This window comes from Pseudophryne corroboree (genome assembly GCF_028390025.1).
Source record: "Pseudophryne corroboree isolate aPseCor3 chromosome 3 unlocalized genomic scaffold, aPseCor3.hap2 SUPER_3_unloc_64, whole genome shotgun sequence".
Classification (NCBI taxonomy): Eukaryota; Metazoa; Chordata; class Amphibia; order Anura; family Myobatrachidae; genus Pseudophryne; species Pseudophryne corroboree.
This window is the reverse complement of record NW_026967557.1, coordinates 582,025-603,146: the sequence shown is the minus strand read 5'-3', so window position 1 is coordinate 603,146 and position 21,122 is coordinate 582,025. Positions and strand designations below refer to the sequence as shown.

The window sequence follows — 21,122 nt, the reverse complement described above, 5'->3', positions numbered from 1 at the left end:
AAAGGTGTCAGCGACAGCAGTGGATTGTGAGGGAGTAATGGCCCGCTTAGAGGACACTTTTGTCTTAGGCGGGCGAGGGACAGACTTAGTAGTCAGTGACTGGTTCAATTTCTGTAAGTGCGTGGACAAGGTATCTGCCAACGGAGAATTAGCTGAAGGGACTATATATGGTTTTACCGGCATAGGACCTATAGGGGGCATTAGTTTAGTAACTAGCATAGACTGCAATGTTTAGAATGTAGCCCACGGCGGGTCATTGTGTACCACCGTTGCCATAATACCACTTACCTATGTTCACACGAGGCTCAGTCCACTTCTCCCTGTAGAATCCCATGGGTGCCTGTGAAAAAATGTATACTCACATAATCCAGTGTTGCTTGTCTTCTTTGTATAATCCACGTACTTGGCAAAACAAAAAAACAGAAACCCGACTACGCACTGAAGGGGACCCCTTTCCCCGACTGCCAGGACCCCCCCTGACTCCTGTCACAGAGGGTCCCTTCAGCCAATCAGGAAGCACCACGTCGTTGCACTCTCCTGATTGGCTGTGTGCTCCTGTAGTGTCTGTGAGGCTGCACACGGCAGAGATACAATGTAGCGCCTATGCGCTCTATTGTATCCAATGCTGGGAACTTTGCGGTCAGCGGTGAGGTTACTTTCGGTCAACCACTGACCGCAAAGTTCCCACCATTGGATACAATGGAGCGCACAGGCGCTACATTGTATCTCTGCCGTGTGCAGCCTCACTGACACTACAACTACATGAACCACCAGCGGGAGAAGGCGGCCCAAACGGCGCGCAAGCAATTTAGCAAAGAGTTTACTGTCGCAATTGAGGAGGGAAATAGGTCGGTAGCTCGAGCACTGGGTGGGGTCCTTACCCTCTTTTGGGATCACAGTTATATGTGCTTCCAAGGTCTGCGGAGAAAAGCCTTTCTCGGCAGAGATGGAATTGCACGCCTTCAAGAAGAGGGGCAACAGGGATTGTTTAAAGGCTTTATAGTATCCGACTGGGAAACCATCCGGGCCCGGACTCTTCCCAGTTGGTGTAGCCGCCAAGGCTGTTTCCAGCTCTTCTATGGTAAAGGGTTGTTCCAGAGCATCCAGGTCTGACTCAGGAAGTTTTGGAAATTCAACTTCCGCCAGGTATCTCTGTATCAATACCCTCAGATCAGAGGCAGCCTGAGGGGTTTGATCCTTTCTAAGATTATAGAGGGACTCATAATAATTTTGGAAGGAATGAGCAATCTGAGGCAATGTATATGCAGCACGTCCCCCTGGCTCATGGACAGAGTGATTCGCAAAAAAATAGACCCGCACTTGAGCCCTCAGAGACTAACACCCAGATACGAATGAATAGTGAATGCCCGTATTGTATGAAATAACAGCCGCGTTTGACTGATGGTCTATTCATTCGTAATTCATAACTTTGCCAATCAAACAATTACGAATAGACCAGACACTGCCGAGATTGGTGCTTACTGAATTCCCGGATTGGGACTTTGAAAAAAAAAACACAAATTGGGCAAACTCGGATTATTAGTAAATACTGGCCCATGTCTTCCTGAACGGTGTCATGCGCTGAAATCAGATCTTTGTGAGACACAACAATCTCTTTCATCTCAGTCTGTACGAGTGCCAATCTCACTGATATCAGACCTCAAAGCTTGAATATTACAGTTAAATTCTGAGATTATTTCCGTCCTTAAATGCAGATAACATAGAATGTATAGAGCGTAGAGTAACAGGACCATCTAGAGTGTCTTAAGAGGTCTACAGCTGGGCTGTGCGCCTGACAAGTAGAAGCAGATGATGATGTAGTGGTCTCAGAAGGACCACCTGAATTCGAGGTACCAAAGAGATGGACAGGTGGGGCCGATTTGTTACCTTTTAACCTTTTTTGGAGGCATGGTAAGCCGGCTACAAAGAGACTGACCTCTCAGAGATAGGAAAATACAAACGATCTATGCATAAAAGGAGCAGTAGTATGCTGTCAGTAGGTTACATCAAGATGACTCAGTTCAATATGACATTCTTAGTTGGGGTGACAAGTAAACATGATGTAATGCAAGTCAAATAACACAGTAATGAGCGAGAAATTCCACTAGAGGTCAGCGTGATCACAGACGTGAAGTACTCAGCACAGAGAGACACAAATGGAAAAATATATTCAGTGAATAAATCTACAAAATAATATACTGTGAGGTTGTAATCAGAGTGTAATGAGCTGTACTCAGATGATACTTGATACTGGGCTCTGCATGTAGACTGAGAGGAAGTAGATTATGGTGATAGCATATAAATAGAAGGTAGTTTCACCTCCAGGCAAATGCCTCAATTTAGTGCAGTGACCCCGGTCCAGCCTCAGGACATTTATTTATATTAAACCTTATTGAAGGCAGAAGGCAAAGCATGCAATGGCCGGGCACCAGGATCCAAAATGGCAGCCATCTCACTTCCCAATTTCACTGCCGGGCTCCGGTGACTGTGGGCATCCCGTTCTGTCCCCAGCAGTAGTGGGACCTGCGCACCCATGTTATCTGAAGAGCAAGTACTCCCGCCTGAGCCAAAAGCGCCTTCAAGTCAGGTGTCTGAAGTGTGCAGGAAAGACCAGGCGTGCGCAGCCCCAGAATACAGCCTGTGGCTTCATAGGCGTCACTAGGCTGCGGCAGTGAACAGTGCTCGGAGTGAGCGTCTTTGGGGCAATAGGAGTGGGGAACTTAATAGATTGGGTCTTGGTCCCAGCGGCGGCTGAGAGCTATCAGGTAGGGTAGATAAGAAGCCACTTAGTGAGGAGATCTCCAGAAAGCACGTCTGGATGGACCACACTCCTCTTATTTATTATTTTATATACTAACAGAGGTGACAGGTGTGGTACAGCCCTACAAAGGCAGATCCAGTCTCTTTCTCATCAGACTCTGCTGTCTTCCCTGCACTCTCACTCAGATGTTCACTGCTGCCAGTAGCACACGTATGAGAAGCAGAAGTATGGCGGCAGCTGTATAGATTGTGATATGTAATTCTCTGTATCATACTTACCGTACACACATCATCCTTATTACTATTGAGAATAGAGGTAAAACACTGATGATGGGGATGTAATAATAGGATTTTAATTACCTAACGAAAATACTTTTCTCGTAGTCTGTAGAGGATGCTGGGGTCCATTTAGTACCATGGGGTATAGACGGGTGCTTTAGGAGCCACTGTCACTTTAAGAGTTTAATAGTGTGGGCTGGTTTCCCTCTATGCCCCTCCTACCAGACTCAGTCTAGAAACTGTGCCTGAGGAGACGGATGTACTTCGAGAGAAGGAAATACACAGATAGTGGTGAAATTCTCACCAGCTCACACATAACAAAAAAGCCAAACTAACCAACTTAGAACACTTCAGCAACGGCTAAACCAACAATTCTGAACCAAGTAACAATGCAGTAATACGAAGCACAGGACGGGGGCGCCCAACATCCTCTACGGACTACGAGAAAAGGATTTACCAGTAGGTAATTACAATCCTATTTTCTCTTACATTCTAGAGAATGCTGGGGTCCATTTAGTACCATGGAGATGTACCAAAGCTCCCAGTACAGGAGGGAGAGTGCTGAGGTTCCTGCAGTAATGATTGACCAAACTTGAAGTCCTCAGAGGCCGAAGTATAGAACTTGTAAAATTTAGCAAATGTGTTCGACCCTAACCAAGTAGCTGCTCAGCAAAGCTGAATAGCCGAGACACCCCAGGCAGCTGCCCAGGAAGAACCCACTTTACGGGTAGAGTGGGCCTGAACAGATTTTGGAATTGGCAATCCTGTTGTGGAATAAGCATGCTGGATAGTAAGCCTGATCAGATATAAAAAAAAATTATAAGCATAAAAAAATATATATATATGTATATAAATACATATATATATATATATATTGTAAATTTGGGCAAGCACAGCACAGCAATTAGTCTGGTATATTACCATGCAAGAAGTAGAGCAGTCAATTGGTGTGTATACTCCAAGGAACTTATGCCACAGTCCTGGGGGCAATTTGCAATGCTGACAGATGAAGGTCCACAAATTTCTTAGGACAGACCTTTGCTTGGTTTCCGAGCAGCAACTCAGTCCTATTTGAAGCTCGGTCTCCCATGTTGTTAGTGGATAACTGTCGAATCCCCGTTTTGGCTTGTATGGACTTCTAGGCTTGTTCCTGATGTAAAGTGGTGGAGTTAGTAGTGCCCAACTTCTCTTAACCAACGCGTTTCGCTGTACCAACAGCTTTCTCAAGGTACCTGGCCATCATGTCTATCTGAGATACACCCCATCGGTGTGTTACCTCTGTGAATACCTCCGGGTGGAGGCCCCATTCTCCTGTATGTAGATCATGTCTGCTGAGGAAGTCAGCTTCCCAGTTGTCCACTCCCGGAATGAAGATCGCTGACAGCGCCAGCACGTGTCTTTCTGACCAGAGGAGGGTTCTTGTTACCTCTGACATTGCAGCCCTGCTCTTCATTCCACCCTGCCTGTTTATGTAGGACACCGCTGTGACGTTGTCCGACTAAACCTGAATGGCTCGATATTGCAGAAGATGAGCCGCAAGTAGAAGGCCATTGTATATGTCCCTTTGTTCCAGAATGTTTATTGGAAGGACAGATTCCTGGCCTGACCACTTTCCTTGGAAGTTTTCCCCCTGGGTGACTACTCCCCAACCTTTGATGCTTGCATCCGTGGTTAGAAGAATCCAATTCTGAATCCCAAACCTGCGGGCCGCAGGTGAGAAGTTTGCAGCCACCAGACTGAAATTCTGGCTTTCGGCGACAGGCATATCCGCTGGTGCATGTGAAGATGTGATCCCGACCACTTGTCCAGGAGATCCAGCTGGAAGAACCGTGCATGGAATCTTCCGTATTGTAGAGCCTTGTAGGAGGCTACCATCTTCCCCAGAAGGCGAGTGCACTGATGAACCGTTACCCAGGGAGGTTTCAAGACATCCTGGACCATTGATTGGATCACCAACGCTTTCTCCACCGGTAGAAACAACCTCTGCACTTCCGTGTCAAGTATCATCCTCAGGAAGGTCAGTCTCCTTGTCTGTTCCAAATGTGACTTTGGAAGGTTCAGGATCCACCCATGATCCCAGACTAATTGAGTTGAGAGCGCAATACTCTGCAACAGCTTCTCCTTAGAAGATGCCTCTATCAGCAGTTCATCCAGATATGGAATTATGTTCACTCCCTGTTTGCGTAGGAGGAGCATTATCTCTGCCATGACCATGGTGAACACCCTCGGTGCTGTGGAGAGGCCAAATGACAACGTCTGGAACTAGTAGTGACAGTCCTGTAGTGCAAACCGTAGATAGGCCTGGTGAGGTGGCCAGATTGGAATGTGAAGGTACGCATCCTTGATATCCAGGGATACTAGGAATTCCCCCTGTTCCAGACCTGCGATCACCACTCTCAGAGACTCCATCTTGAATTGGAAAACCCTCAAGTAGGGGTTCAACGACTTCAGGTTCAATATAGGCCTTACCGAACGGTCCGGTTTTGGTACCACAAACAGGATTGAGTAATAACCCTTGGTTTTTGTGTGAGGTGGAACTGGAACAATGACATTTGTTTGTACCAATTTTTGAATGGCCTCCTGTAGAATAGCACTTTTTGTTAGCGAAGCTGGTAAGCCTGATTTGAAGAATCTGTGAGGTGGGAGTTCCTGAAACTCCAGTCTGTACCCCTGGTTAACAATATCCTTCACTCAGGGGTCTAGGCATGATGACGCCCAGACATGACTGAAATCTTTTAGTCTCGCTCCCACCTGCCTGATGTCCAGGCTGAGAGGTCCATCGTCATGCTGAATATTTGAAGGAAGCAGAACCTGGTTTCTGTACCTGGGAACCTGTTGGTGACGTTTTTTTGGATCTTCCCTGACCTCCTCTAAAGAAGGTGTGAGGGGGTTTGGATTTTTCTCTGACGTCCTAGTGGATGATGGGACTCCGTAAGGACCATGGGGATATAGCGGCTCCGCAGAAGACGGGGCACAATAATAAAAGCTTTAGGATCAGGTGGTGTGCACTGGCTCCTCCCCCTATGACCCTCCTCCAAGCCTCAGTTAGATTTCTGTGCCCAGCCGAGAAGGGTGCAATCTAGGTGGCTCTCCTGAGCTGCTTAGAATAAAAGTTGTTAGGTTTTTTTCTTTCAGTGAGACCTGCTGGCAACAGGCTCACTGCTACGAGGGACTTAGGGGAGAGAAGTAAACTCACCTGCGTGCAGGATGGATTTGCTTCTTAGGCTACTGGACACCATTAGCTCCAGAGGGATCGAACACAGGCCCAGCCATGGAGTCCGGTCCCGGAGCCGCGCCGCCGACCCCCCTTGCAGATGCCGAAGTTGAAGAGGTCCAGAGGTCCAGAAACAGGCGGCAGAAGACTTTCAGTCTTCATAAGGTAGCGCACAGCACTGCAGCTGTGCGCCATTGTTGTCAGCACACTTCATACCAGCGGTCACTGAGGGTGCAGGGCGCTGGGGGGGGCGCCCTGGGCAGCAATGTATTATACCTTTTTTATGGCTAAAATACATCACATATAGCCCTTGAGGCTATATGGATGTATTTAACCCCTGCCAGATCTCACAAACTCCGGGAGAAGAGCCCGCCGTTTTAGGGGGCGGGCCCTATTCTCCTCAGCACACGGCGCCATTTTCCTGCTCAGCTCTGCTGTGAGGAAGGCTCCCAGACTCTCCCCTGCACTGCACTACAGAAACAGGGTTAAAACAGAGAGGGGGGGCACTTATTTGGCGATATGATTACATATGTGAAAATGCTATAAGGGAAAACACTTGTATAAGGGGTTGTCCCTGTATAATTATAGCGTTTTTGGTGTGTGCTGGCAAACTCTCCCTCTGTCTCCCCAAAGGGCTAGTGGGGTCCTGTCCTCTATCAGAGCATTCCCTGTGTGTGTGTGCTGTGTGTCGGTACGTGTGTGTCGACAGGTAGGAGGACGATGTTGGTGAGGAGGCGGAGCAAATTGCCTGTATTGGGGATGTCACTCTCTAGGGAGTCGACACCGGAATGGATGGCTTATTTAGGAATTACGTGATAATGTCAACACGATGCAATGGTCGGTTGACGACATGAGACGGTCGGCAAACAAATTAGTACCTGTCCAGGCGTCTCAGACACCGTCAGGGGCTTGTAAAAACACCCATTTACCTCAGTTGGTCGACACAGACAGGGACACTGATTTCAGTGTCGACGGTGAAGAAACAAACGTATTTTCCTTTAGGGCCGCACGTTACATGTTAAGGGCAATGAAGGAGGTGTTACATATTTCTGATACTACAAGTACCACAAATAAGGGTATTATGTAGGGTGGGAATAATCTACTTGTAGTTTTTCCTGAATCAGATATAGATATATATAGATATATATATATATATTAAAGTGTGTGATGATACGTGGGTTTCCTCCGATAGAAAATTATGGGAGGTATACCTTTTCCCGCCAGAAGTGAGGGCGAGTTGGGAAACACACCTTAGGGTGGATAAGGCGCTCACACGCTTATAAAAACAAGTGGCGTTACCGTCTCCAGATACGGCCGCCCTCAAGGAGCCAGCTGATAGGAAGCTGAAAAATATCCTAAAAAGTATATACACACATACTGGTGTTATACTACGACCAGCAATCGCCTCAGCCTGGATGTGCAGAGCTGGGGGGGCTTGGTCGGATTTCCTGACTGAAAATATTGATACCCTTGACAGGGACAATATTTTATTGACTATAGAGCATTTTAAGGATGCATTTCTATATATGCGAGATGCGCAGAGGGATATTTGCATTCTGGCATCAAGAGTAAATGTGATGTCCATATCTGCCAGACGATGTTTATAGACACGACAGTGGTCAGGTGATGCAGATTCCAGACGGCACATGGAAGTATTGCCGTATAAAGGGGCGGTCCATCGGACCTGGTGGCCATGGCAACAGCTGAAAAATCCACTTTTGTTACCCCAAGTCACATCTCAGCAGAAAAGGACACAGTCTTTTCAGTCTCAGTCCTTTCGTACCCATAAAGGCAGGGGGCAAAAGGCCAATCATATCTGTCCAGGGTTAGAGGAAAGGGAAGAAGACTGCAGCAGGCAGCCCATTCCCAGGAACAGAAGTCCTCCACAGCTTCTGACAAGTCCGCAGCATGACGCTGGGGCCATACAAGCGGACTCAGGTGCGGTGGGGGGGGGTCATCTCAAGAGTTTCAGCTCACAGTGGGCTCACTCGCAAGTGGACTCCTGGATCCTACACGTAGTATCCCAGGTGTACATTGGAAATTCGAGACGTCTCCCCCTCACAAGTTCCTGAAGTCTGCTTTACCAACGTCTCCCTCCGACAGGGAGGCAGTATTGGGAAAAAAATTCACAGGCTGTATTCCCAGCAGGTGATAATCAAAGTACTCCTCCTACAACAAGGGAAGGGGTATTATTCCACTCTATATTGTGGTACTGAAGCCAGACGGCTCGGTGAGATCTGAAAGATTTGAACACTTACATACAAGGGTTCAAATCAAGATGGAGTCACTCAGAGCAGTGATAGTGAACCAGGACGATATGGTGTCACTGGATATCAGGGACATTTACCTACATGTCCAGATTTGCCCTTCTCACCAAGGGTATCTCAGGTTCATGGTACAGAACTGTCACTATCAGTTCAGACGCTGCCGTTTGGATTGTCCACGGCACCCCGGGTCTTTACCAAGGTAATGGCCGAAATGATGATTCTTCTTACAAGAAATATGGACGCTTTCCTGATAAGGGCAAGGTCCAGAGAACAGTTGGAGGTCGGAGAAGCACTATCTTAAGTAGTTTCTACGACAGCACGAATGGATTCTAAATATTCCAAAATCGCAGCTTTTTCCGACGACACGTCTACTGTTCCTAGGGATGATTCTGGACACAGTCCAGAAAAGGATGTTTTCTCCCGGAGAAGAAAGCCAGGGAGTTATCCGAGCTAGTCAGGAACCTCCTAAAACCAGGAAAGGTATCAGTGCATCATTGCACAAGGGTCCTGTGGAAAATGGTGGTTTCTTACAAAGCGATCCCATTCGGTAGATTTCAAGCAAGAACCTTTCAGTGGGATCTGCTGGGAAAATGGACCGGATCGCATCTTCAGATGCATCAGCGGATAACCCTGTCTCTAAGGACAAGGGTGTTTCTTCTGCGGTGGCTGCAGAGTGCTCATCTATGAAAGGGCCGCAGATTTGGCATTCAGGACTGGGTCCTGGTGACCACGGATGCCAGCCTGAGTGGCTGGGGAGCAGTCACACAAGGAAAAAATTTCCAGGGAGTGTGATCAAGTCTGGAGATTTCTCTCCACATAAATATACTGGAGTTAAGGGCAATTTACAATGCTCTAAGCTTAGCAGGACCTCTGCTTCAAGGTCAGCCGGTATTGATCCAGTGGGACAACATCACGGCAGTCGCCCACGTAAACAAACAGGGCGACACAAGAAGCAGGAGGTAATGGCAGAAACTGCAAGGATTCTTCGCTGGGCGAAAAATCAGGTGATAACACTCTCAGCAGTGTTAATTCCGGGAGTGGAAAACTGGGAAGCAGACTTCCTCAGCAGGCATGACCTCCACCCGGGAGAGTGGGGACTTCAGCGGGAAGTCTTCCTCATGATTGTAAACCGTTGGGAAAAACCAAAGGTGGACATGATGGCGTCCCGCCTGAACAAAAAACTAGACAGATATTGCGCCAGGTCAAGGGACCCTCAGGCAATAGCGGTGGACGCTCTGGTAACACTGTGGGTGTACCAGTCAGGGTATGTGTTCCCTCCTATGCATCTCATACCAAAAGTACTGAGAATCATAAGAAGGAGATGAGTAAGAACGGTACTCGTGGTTCCGGATGGGTCATGAAGGACTTGGTACCCGGAACTTCAAGAGATGCTCACGGAAGAACCGTGGCCGCTACCTTTAAGAAAGGACCTGCTCCAGCAGGGGCCTTGTCTGTTCCAAGACTTACGCCGGCTGCGTTTGACGGCATGGCAATTGAATGCCGGATCCTGAAAGGGCATTCCAGATGAAGTCATCCCTACCCTGGTCGAAGCCAGGAAGGATGTAACCGCAAAACATTTTCACCGCATTGGGCGAAAATATGTTGCGTGGTGTGAGGCCAAGAAGGTCCCTACAGAGGAATTCCAACTGGGTCGTTTCCTACACTTCCTGAAAACAGGACTGTCTATGGGCCTAAAATTAGGGTCCATTAAGGTTCAAATTTCGACCCTGTCGAATTTCTCCCAGAAAGAACTGGCTTCAGTGCCTGAAGTTCAGATGTTTGTAGAAGGGGTACTGCATATACAGCCTCCTTTTGTGCCCCAGTGGCACCTTGGGATCTCAATGTTGTTTTGAGTTTCCTAAAGTCACATTGGTTTGATCCACTCACCACTGTGGACTTAAAATATTCACATGGAAGGTGAAGAATTAGCCCTGGCTTCAGCCAGGCGTGGGTCAGAATGGGCGGCTTTATCATATGAAAGCCCTTACTTAATTTTTCATTCTGACAGGGCAGAATTGAGGACTCGTCCTCAATTTTTTCCTTAAGGTGTTTTCTGTTTTTCACATGAACCAACCTATTGTGGTACCTGCGGCTACTAGGGACTTGGAGGACTCCAAGTTACTTGACGTTGTCAGGGCCCTGAAAATATATGTTCCAGGACGGCTGGAGTCAGAAAATCTGACTCGCTGTTTAGCCTGTATGCACCCAACAAGATGGGTGCTCCTGCTTCTAAGCAGACGATTGCTCGCTGGATTTGTAGTACAATTCAGCTTGCACATTCTGTGGCAGGCTTGCCACAGCAAAAATCAGTAAAAGCCCATTCCACAAGGAAGTGGGCTCATCTTGGGCGACTGCCTGAGGGGTCTCGGCTTTACAACTTTGCTGAGCAGTTACTTGGTCAGGGACAAACACGTTTGCTAAATTCTAAAAATTTGATACCCTGGCTGAGGAGGACATGGAGTCTCTCATTCGGTGCTGCAGGGTCATCCGCACTCTCCCGCCCGTTTGGGAGCTTTGGTATAATCCCCATGGTCCTTACGGAGTCCCAGCATCCACTAGGACGTCAGAGAAAATAAGATTTTACTTACCGATAAATCTATTTCTCGTAGTCCGTAGTGGATGCTGGGCGCCCATCCCAAGTGCGGATTGTCTGCAATACTTGTACATAGTTATTGTTACAAAAATCGGGTTATTCTTGTTGTGAGCCATCTTGTCAGAGGCTCCTTCGTTGTTATCATACTGTTAACTGGGTTCAGATCACAGGTTGTACGGTGTGATTGGTGTGGCTGGTATGAGTCTTACCCGGGATTCAATATCCTTCCTTATTATGCACGCTCGTCCGGGCACAGTATCCTAACTGAGGCTTGGAGGAGGGTCATAGGGGGAGGAGCCAGTGCACACCACCTGATCCTAAAGCTTTTATTATTGTGCCCTGTCTCCTGCGGAGCCGCTATATCCCCATGGTCCTTACGGAGTCCCAGCATCCACTACGGACTACGAGAAATAGATTTATCGGTAAGTAAAATCTTATTTTTACATTTTGCAGTCCAAAAGGACTGCAGTGTAGGATAAGATTTCTTAGCTGGGGCTGCTGCGGAGGGAAGAAATGTCGACTTACCCACAGTCGCCGTGGAAATCCACGCATCCAATGCGTCCCCAAATAGTGCCTGACCTGTAAATGGCAGGTTCTCCACACTTTTCTTGGATTCTGCATCCGCAGTCCATTGGCGTAGCCAGAGTCCTCTGCGTGCCGAGACAGCCATGGAAGTAGCAGGCCAATGTCCTTCATGGCCTCCACCATGAAGCCTGCAGAATCCTGTATGTGACGTAAAAACAAGTCAGTGTCACTCCTATCCATAGTATCTAAGTCCTGTAGTAAGGTGCCTGACCACTTTACTATGGCTTTAGAAATCCACGCACAAGCAGTAGTGGGCCTTAAAGCCATGCCTGTAGCAGTGTATAGTGATTTGAGCGTAGTCTCAATCTTGCGGTCAGCCAGCTCCTTTAAGGTGGTTGAACCAGGGACAGGTAAAACCACCTTTGTAGAGAGCCTAGATACAGAAGCGTCTACAATAGGTGGGTTTTCCCACTTTTCTATTCTCTTCAGGGAAAGGGAAAGCAATGAGAATTTTTAGGGATCTGGAATTTTTTCCCAGGATTTTTCAAACAAGGAGTTTAACTCTTTAGAAGCAGGGAAGGTAAGCGAGGATTTCTTATTTACTGTAATATAAGATTCCTCTACTTGTTCCGGAACCTTCTCAGAAATATGCAAAACATCCCTAATGGCATCAATCATTAGCTGCACCCCTTTAGCAATAGATGCATCCCCCCCCCCTGCATATCCCCATCACCGTCCCCTGTATCAGAGTCGGTATCAGTGTCAGCTTGCATTATCTGGGAAAGTGTACATTTTTTGGGGTATGTAGGTGGGGTTTTAGATGAAGTAGTGGGAGCTGAATACTTCAAACCCTCTACAGATTGTCTCAAAAACCTGCGTCTCTTTCTCAGTATGTGACATCCTTGTTGAAATCTGGGATATCATTCCCCTTAAAGTATCCACCCATGGGGGTTCGGATTCAGAAGGCTGAGACAGCACATTGCAGTCCTGAGTACATGGAATAGACTCCTCAGGAGAAGATACACACTCTGCAGCACAGGACACAGAGTCCTTAGACATGGTAATGTGGATATACACACTCACACACACACACAGGAAAATGTCAGACACAGTTTCCCCCAGAGTACCTTCAGAGAGTCACAGAGTATAAGGAGCCAGCCACACAGCGCCCCTGTAGGCAGTTATTATGATAAAAGCCCGGTGACGACCAACCTTAATAGGGAGGGCAGCGCCCCCTGTCCGTGTCCTAGTTCCTATGAGTCAATGATTCAGTGTCCTGTCATCGGAGTAGAGAACCATTGACTCTTCAGGAAGTTGGTTTCTACCCCACTCCCTCCCCCTAAGTCCCTCAAAGCAGGGAGGCTGTTGACTCTAGAAAATTAAAAAAAACTAGGAAACCTCCTAGGAGCTCCCATAGCTGTGACTCCTCTGGGCACATTTTCTAAACTGAGTCTGGTAGGAGGGGCATAGAGGGAGGGGCCAGCCCACACTATTAAACTCTTAAAGTGCCAGTGGCTCCCAAAGGACCCTTCTATACTCCATGGTACTAAATGGATTCCAGCATCCTCTAGGATGTAAGAGAAAGTAGAGTATAACCTAGCAGATGATGATTGCAGTGTATTATATGGTGTATTGCATGTAAAGTACCTTGTTCCACACCTACTCTGCTGTAGCAATATACCTTATATAAGGGTGAGTAACACATGTACAGGCTTACCAGCGTATGAGCACACACATAAAGGAATGCTACTTTACCAATGCTTCCAGGAGTAACGTTAGGAGACATTTCTCTGATCCATCAGCTCATATTACTGATATTATTGTTCATCTAGAATCTCCAATTCATACGATATGTTCCACATCCATTGTTTTACATTGGTGCTGACATAGGACTTGGCGAGAGACTACATCTCCATTTATACTTCATGGTTAGATACCAGTACAAGAGAGAGATATATCTAAGTCTTATTATAATATTACATTTGTTATTGTGAGTGTTCTCAGGAGGGTGGACACAATGATAGTCTGAGACACAATATTATAAAGCCTTCATTAAAAGTTGTTTTATTATACACACACATTTACAATTAATTGTCCCAGAGAGTCGTCTTCTCCTATTCTTTGCAAGATTAATATTGTTACAGAAAAGTCACATTTCCATAATGTGTTTTATTTCCAGCAGATGGACACACAAGCAGAAATATCTCAGAAGGACATCTAATGTTATCCCCGGATTGTGACATAAAAGATAATGACAGTAGACAGGATTCTCCAGGAGATAACCCCATTACCCCAATTATACATCCAGCTCTATCAGCTGGTCCCCCTGATCCTGCAAAATATTCTCCTGATCACTCTGATATTGGTGCATCTGTTACAGCTCTGAGAGTAGATACAGAGTTTCCATGTGCTATAGATGCCAAATGTTTTACACAGAACACAAAGCCTATTAACCCACAGACAGGTAAGACAAGTGAGAGGCCATTTCTATGTTCTGAGTGTGGGAAATGTTTTATATACAAATCAAATCTTATTAAACATCGGAGATATCACATAGGTGAGAAGCCATTTCCATGTTCTGAGTGTGGGAAATGTTTTGCACACAAATCAGATAATAATAGACATCAGAGAAGTCACACAGGTGATAAGCCATTTCCATGTTCTGAGTGTGGGAAATGTTTTGCACGGAGATCGGATCTTGTTGCACATCAGAGAAGTCACACAGGTGAGAAGCCATTTCCATGTTCTGAGTGTGGGAAATGTTTTGCATACAAATCAGTTCTTACTAGACATCAGAGAAGTCACATAGGTGAGAAGCCATTTCCATGTTCTGAGTGTGGGAAATGTTTTGCACACAAACTAAATCTTATTATACATCAGAGAAGTCACACAGGTGAGAAGCCATTTCCATGTTCTGAGTGTGGGAAATGTTTTGCACAGAAATCACATCTTGTTGAACATCAGAGAAGTCACACAGGTGTAAAGCCATTTCCATGTTCTGAGTGTGGAAAATGTTTTATCCAGAAATCACATCTTATTAAACATGAGAGAAGTCACACAGGCGAGAAGCCATTTTCTTGCTATGAGTGTGGGAAATGTTTTACCTGGAAATCACAACTTGTTACACATCAGCGAAGTCACAGGTGAGAAGCCATTTCCATGTTCTGAGTGTGGGAAATGTTTTGCACACAAATCAGATCTTATTAAACATGAGAGAAGTCACACAAGTGAGAGGCCATGTTCTTGCTCTGAGTGTGTGAAATGTTTTACATAGCAATCACAACTTGTTACACTTCAGCGAAGTCACAGGTGAGAGGCCATTTCCATACTCTAAAAATAAATCAGCACAATAGACATCACTCAGGTGAGAAACCATCTTCTGTATTATACTTATTGCCATGCGTCGTTGTTCAAGGTTCTTCTCCTATGCTTTTTGCAATATGCATGCTACCGCAGTGTGAAATAATCAGATGTCATGCCCTCATCTACCACTGCTATGCAGATGACCTGTCTTTTGCTCCAGGTACTGAGAACCCAGTACCAATCCTAAATGGTTGTCTAGCTGAGCTCCAGGTGTGGCTGATGCCAGTTGGCTGTATCTCAGTCCTGGTGAAACAGGTCCTTATGATAGAAGCTCACCAACAAAGGGCAGGTCTACAGCTCAGCTTTGTTACCAACCAGACATACGCTTGGGGGTTCAGAGTTACAAAATGCTGATCCTGTGCGGAATCTTGGTGTCCTGGATAGTGGAGTGACATTTAGACATCAGGTATCAGCCACAATCAGATCCTCATCTGAGGAACATAGCTAGACTCCAGCACTTTATTCCCTCAGAAGATCTACCTACAGTCATACATGCACTTGTATCATCACGCATAGACTACTGCAATGTCCTCTACCTGGGTCTCCCAGCAAAAAAATTGCACCGCTTGTAGCTTATACAGAATGCAGCAGCCAGGCTGTTACCTAACCAGCCCGTTCCTGCCACATAACACCCATTCTCTACTCCCTTCCCCGGCTGCCTGTAAGATGGTGACTCTATTACATAATCTTACTGACTCTCCCAGCCCTACATGACCAGGGTCACTGGTACCAGAAGCAGCTTCTTTCTGCCTGGTTACTTCCATCTGCAGATGCTGGACTATTACCAGCAGTACCAAGAATCCCCAAGCATTTCTGAGATGGAAGTGGGGGAAACAGGGTGGGTGGCACTAGTGCTGTAGCGGGGGCTGCCAGAGGCAGTGTCTGTGGGTAATATTGTCCCCAAGCAGTGCTGAGGTGGAAGAGGGGGGGCACAGGGTGGCGAGCAGTAGGGGGAGACAAGGAGGTTGGCAGTAGTGGGGTAAAGACAGGTTGAGGGGAGACAGGGCGGGTGGCAGTAGTGGGGGAGACAGGGCAGGTGGCAGTAGTGGGGGGAGACAGGGCAGATGGCCACAGAGCAGTACTGGGGGCTGCTGGAGACAGTAACGAGGTGTATGGGTCTCGCACAGAACCAGTTGATAATTAGACTTAATGATTATGCTTCCTTATTTCTAATGAATCCCTTGTATGTGTTACTGTTATTTGCTATGTCAGCCTTTATGTGTGTTCTGTGTAATAATCCTGAAAGTAGTGCTGCTACCGATCTCATATCATTTGTAGTAACTTGGAAAAGATGAGATATGAGGTGCACTCTGGAAGCTTATAGGGGGTTAAAGAGGAACGCATATGTGATATCATGATGCCCTCCGGAAAATGGTCCTGGCCCGCCCGCATTCGCCCCACAGGTATGCGGCCACAATGTGCGTGTCTGCACGGCTGCTGCACATATGCATTTTGCTAACACCAGCAAAATGCTGCGGGCCACTATTGCGGCTGGGTCTGAATGATATGTATCTGTTTTACTTACCTGCAATACTAACACGTAACTTGAATTGTTTCTGTGCTTTAAAGGATATTTTATCCATGTGCAGAGTAAAGTAATTTTTAAGTTTAAAATATAGACAAAAATCTCTATTAAAGATATGAAATAAAGTTGTTTAAAAACAAAAGATTTCCGTTGAGTCTTTTTATTTGTCTTATCTTTTTTTCAGATAATTGTCGCTATGGTGACAGAAACAATTTCCTGTTAATGTATCACTTGTATTGTTACTTTTGTGTCCACATAATATCAGTGTTACTGTGTATAAATATTTCGTCTGGTGTGTAGAGGTGGGTACACGCTGCCATTTTGGCTGTCTGATTTTGACAGCTCATTTGAATAGTGGGATGACATTATGGGGGGAAGGGGACTCTTTCTGTATGCGTTTCGAGTCTGATGTGGGCGTTTCGAGCATGCCTTGAAAAAGTCACTCCAGACTCGAAACGCGTTGCCCAAAGGAGGTCTTTGCACAGGTGAGGTGGATGTGTGTCTCCCATGTGAGGTAAAACCTATTTTATTTCTCTATATTTGGGATTTGGAGCTTTGTTACCGGACCTCAGCTCAACAAAATCATATATTCTTCCTTGCTGGGATCTCGCACAGCCCCCATCTACGGCTTGTATGTTTATTTTTTCAACCATTTTAAACCATTTGTGAAATAAATTGTACCTTTATTGCATCACTGTACAAGTCTATTTGACGCAGAGACCTTTATATGTGGAGTTATGCTGTATTCATTGTGAGTAATGGTACGCTTGAGACGTACCTTATGATAACGATACCTTGATGTGTGTTATACTGTTCCTCACTATGTAAGTGAGATATGGTATTCCTAAAATCACCTGCATATCTTATTTGTGGGATTAAGATATAAAGAAACCATTATAAGGGTTATAGCACATTATATTGTGTCAGTGAGGTACGCCACCTCTAATCTACTAAAAAAGATCATTCACTTTCATTAGGAGTACCGCATTATAATCTCATGTATGGAATAATCTTGAACATAAAGTGGGGCAAAAAAGTATTTGGACAGCCACCGATTGTGCAAGTTGACCCACTTAAGAAGATGAGAGAGGTCCGTAATTTCCATCATAGACTTCAACTGTGAGACAGAATCTGGAAATCACATTGTATGATTATTAAATAATTTATTTGTTTATTCTTGTGGAAAATAAATATTTGGACAATCAGAAAGTTTAACTCAATACTTTGTAATATAACCTCGGTTGGCAATTACAGAGGTCAAATGTTTCCTGTAGTTCTTGACCAGGTATGCACACATTGTAGCAGGTATTTTGGCCTACTCTTCCATGCAGATCTCCTCTAGATCTGTCATGTTTTGTGGCTGTCGCCGGGCAAAACGGACTTTCAACTCCCTCCACAGATTTTATATTGGGTTGAGGTCTGGAGACTGGCTAGGCCACTCCAGGACCTTGAAATGCTTCTTACAGAGTCACTCCTTAGTTACCCGGGTGGTGTGTTTGGGTCATTGTCATGCTGGAAGATCCAGCCACGTTCCATCTTCAATGCTATTACCGAGGGAAGGAGGTTTTTGTCCAAAATCTCACGATACATGTCCCCATTCATCCTCTCCTTAATACGGATCAGTCGTCCTGTTCCATTTGCAGAAAAGCAGCCCCAAAGCATGTTTCCACCCCCATGCTTCACAGTGGGTATGGTGTTCTTGGGATGCCATTCATCATTCTACTCCCTCCAAACATGGCTAATGGAGTTTATACCCAAAAAATTAGATTTATGGTAAGAACTTACCGTTGTTAAATCTCTTTCTGCGAGGTACACTGGGCTCCACAAGGATTAACATCGGGGTGTAGAGTAGGATCTTGATCCGAGGCACCAACAGGCTCAAAGCTTTGACTGTTCCCAAGATGCACAGTGCTGCCTACTCTATAACTCCGTCTCCGTGCACAGGAGCTTAGTTTCGTTAACCAGTCCAATGCAGTAGCAGGTACCAGAGACGACAATCATGATTAGCCACATACACCACACACACTCACCACGGGAGAGGGTTATAGCAGCTAATGCCATACCAACCCAAAGAAGCCAGGTGCATCAGGAGGCCAGTGTACCTCACAGAAAGAGATTTAACAAAGGTAAATTCTTACCATAAATCTTGTTTTCTGCTGCGGGGTACACTGGGCTCCACAAGGATTAACCGGGGATATCCTACAGCAGTTTCTTACAGGAGGGGATGCATGGTAATGGGCACAAGAACCTAGCATCCAAAGGAAGCATCCTGGGAAGCGAAAGTATCGAAGGCATAGAACCTTATGAACGTGTTCACTGAGGACCACGTTGCCGCCTTGCACAATTGTCCAAGGGTCGCACCACGGTGGGCCACCCAAGAAGGTCCCAACAGACCGAGTAGAATGGGCTTTAATGGTAGCAGGAACTGAAAGGCCAGTCTGTACATAAGCATGTGTCATCTATCTAGCCAAGATCTGCTTGTTAGCAGGCCAGCCACATTTGTGAAAACCAAACAGTAAAAAAAGATAATCAGATTTCTGAATGGAGGAGTTTCTCTTCACATAGATATGGAAAGCCCGTACCAAATGACTCCTCAGGAGAAGTAAAGGCTGGAACCACAATCTCCTGGTTAAGGTGGAAGGAAGACACCACCTTGGGTAAATAACCCAGACACGTTCTAAGTACTGCCCAATTATGGTGAAAAACCAGATATGGGGACTTACAAGATAAGGCACCCAAGTCCGAGACCCTTCTAGCTGAAGCTATAGCCAGCAAAAACAACACCTTAAGGGAAAGCCACTTAAGGTCTGCAGACACAAGAGGTTCAAACAGAGACTCTTGCAAGGCCACCAGAACCACCAACAGATCCCAAGGGGCCACAGGTGGCACATAAGGAGGCTGAATCTGCAACACACCCTGAGTGAAGGTATGAACATCTGGCAGGGCAGCAATCTTTCTCTGAAACCAAACCGACAAGGCAGAAATGTGAACCTTGAGGGAAGCCAGATGAAGGCCTAAGTCCAGGCCCTGTTGTAGGAAAGCCAATAGTTTGGCTGTACTAAACTTGAAAACGTCATGATTGTGAGACGCGCACCAAGTAAAGTAAGCATTCTAGACCCTATAGTAAATCCGAGCAGAAGCCGTCTTACAGGCCTTCAACATAGTTTGAATGACCGCTTCAGAAATACCCTTGGCCCTCAAGATGGAAGCTTCAAGAGCCACGCAATCAAAGCCAGATGGGTCAAGTCATGGTAAACACAAGGGCCCTGAACGAGGAGGTCTTGTCATTGTGGAAGTAGAAGGGGACGATCCAGTGAGAGGCCCTGTAGATCAGAGAACCAGTGTTGCCTGAGCCATGCTGGAGCGATCAGAAGTAGGTTTCCTCCTTCTTGCTTGAACTTCCATATTACTCTGGGCAGGAGTGACAGCGGAGGGAACATGTACAGCAGCCGATAGTTCCATGGAATTGCCAGAGTGTCCACGAACGCTGCTCGAGGATCCCTTGTCCTTGCTCCTAAGAACTGAACCTTGTGATTGTGTTGAGACACCATCAGGTCCACATCTGGAAGGCCCCACTTGTCCACGAGAAGTTGAAACACCTCTGGATGGAGGCTCCATTCTCCGACGTGTACATCCTGACAACTGAGAAAGTCCACTTCCCAGTTTAGGACCCCCAGAATGAACACTGCGGATATGGCCGGCAGATGGCGTTCTGCCCACTGAAGAATCCGTGATACTTCCCTCATTGCTATGTGGCTCCAAGTGCCGCATTGATGATTGATGTATGCCACCGTGGTGGCACTGACTGTACTTGAACAGGTCTGTTCTGTATCAAATGCTGGGCCAGATACAGTGCATTGAATACCGCTCGCAGTTCTAGAATGTTTATCGGGAGTAGAGACGACTCCTCAGTCGACCGACCTTGAAGGGAGTGTTGTTCCAACACCGCACCCAACCTCTCAGACTGGCATCCGTCTTCAGCAGGACCCAGTTGGATATCCAGAAGGGACGACCCCCCTACTCAATCGATGGTCCTGAAGCCACCAGCTGAGGGACATATGGACCTCCGGACACAAGGAGATCATATGAGAACTGATCCGGTGAGGCAGGCCATCCCACTTGGCAAGAATTAACTTTTGCATATGGCGAGAATGGAATTGTGCATACTCCATCATGTTGAAAGCCGACACCATAAAACCTAGCACTTGCATTGGCGAATGAATAGACACTTGTGGACGAGATAGGAAGCATTGAATACTGTCCTGAAACTTCAGGACTTTCTCCTGAGACAAGAACAACCTCTTGTTGTGAGTGTCCAATAACGCTCCTAGGTGCACCATGCTCTGAGCAGGAACCAGAGATGATTTCTTCCAGATGACTAGCCACCCATGGGCCATCATGAACCGAATAGTCAGATCTAGATGACACAGGAGAGTTTCTGGGGAATTTTCCAGGATCAACAAATCGTCCAGGTAAGGTAGGATCCTGACCCCTTGATGGCAGAGTGTAGCTGTCATGACCGCCATTACTTTGGTGAAAACTCGCGGAGCCATTGTCAAACCAAAGGGTAAGGCACAAAATTGGTAATGAAGGTTG

The 21,122-nt window shown here is 46.4% G+C and overlaps 2 protein-coding genes across 3 annotated transcripts in view; one reads left to right on the top strand and one right to left on the bottom strand.

Annotated features, from left to right (window-relative positions):
• LOC134984570 (oocyte zinc finger protein XlCOF7.1-like) overlaps positions 1-21,122 on the top strand; it is a 326,662-nt gene that overhangs the window by 17,803 nt on the left and 287,737 nt on the right. The window contains exons 4-5 of the mRNA XM_063950127.1: positions 13,821-14,776; positions 15,095-15,161. Of these exons, the coding sequence (XP_063806197.1) occupies positions 13,821-14,776; positions 15,095-15,161 (1,023 nt within the window). The remainder of the gene's footprint in view (positions 1-13,820; positions 14,777-15,094; positions 15,162-21,122) is intronic.
• Positions 1-21,122, bottom strand: part of LOC134984566 (oocyte zinc finger protein XlCOF6-like) — a 191,900-nt gene that overhangs the window by 86,668 nt on the left and 84,110 nt on the right. The window lies entirely within an intron of this gene.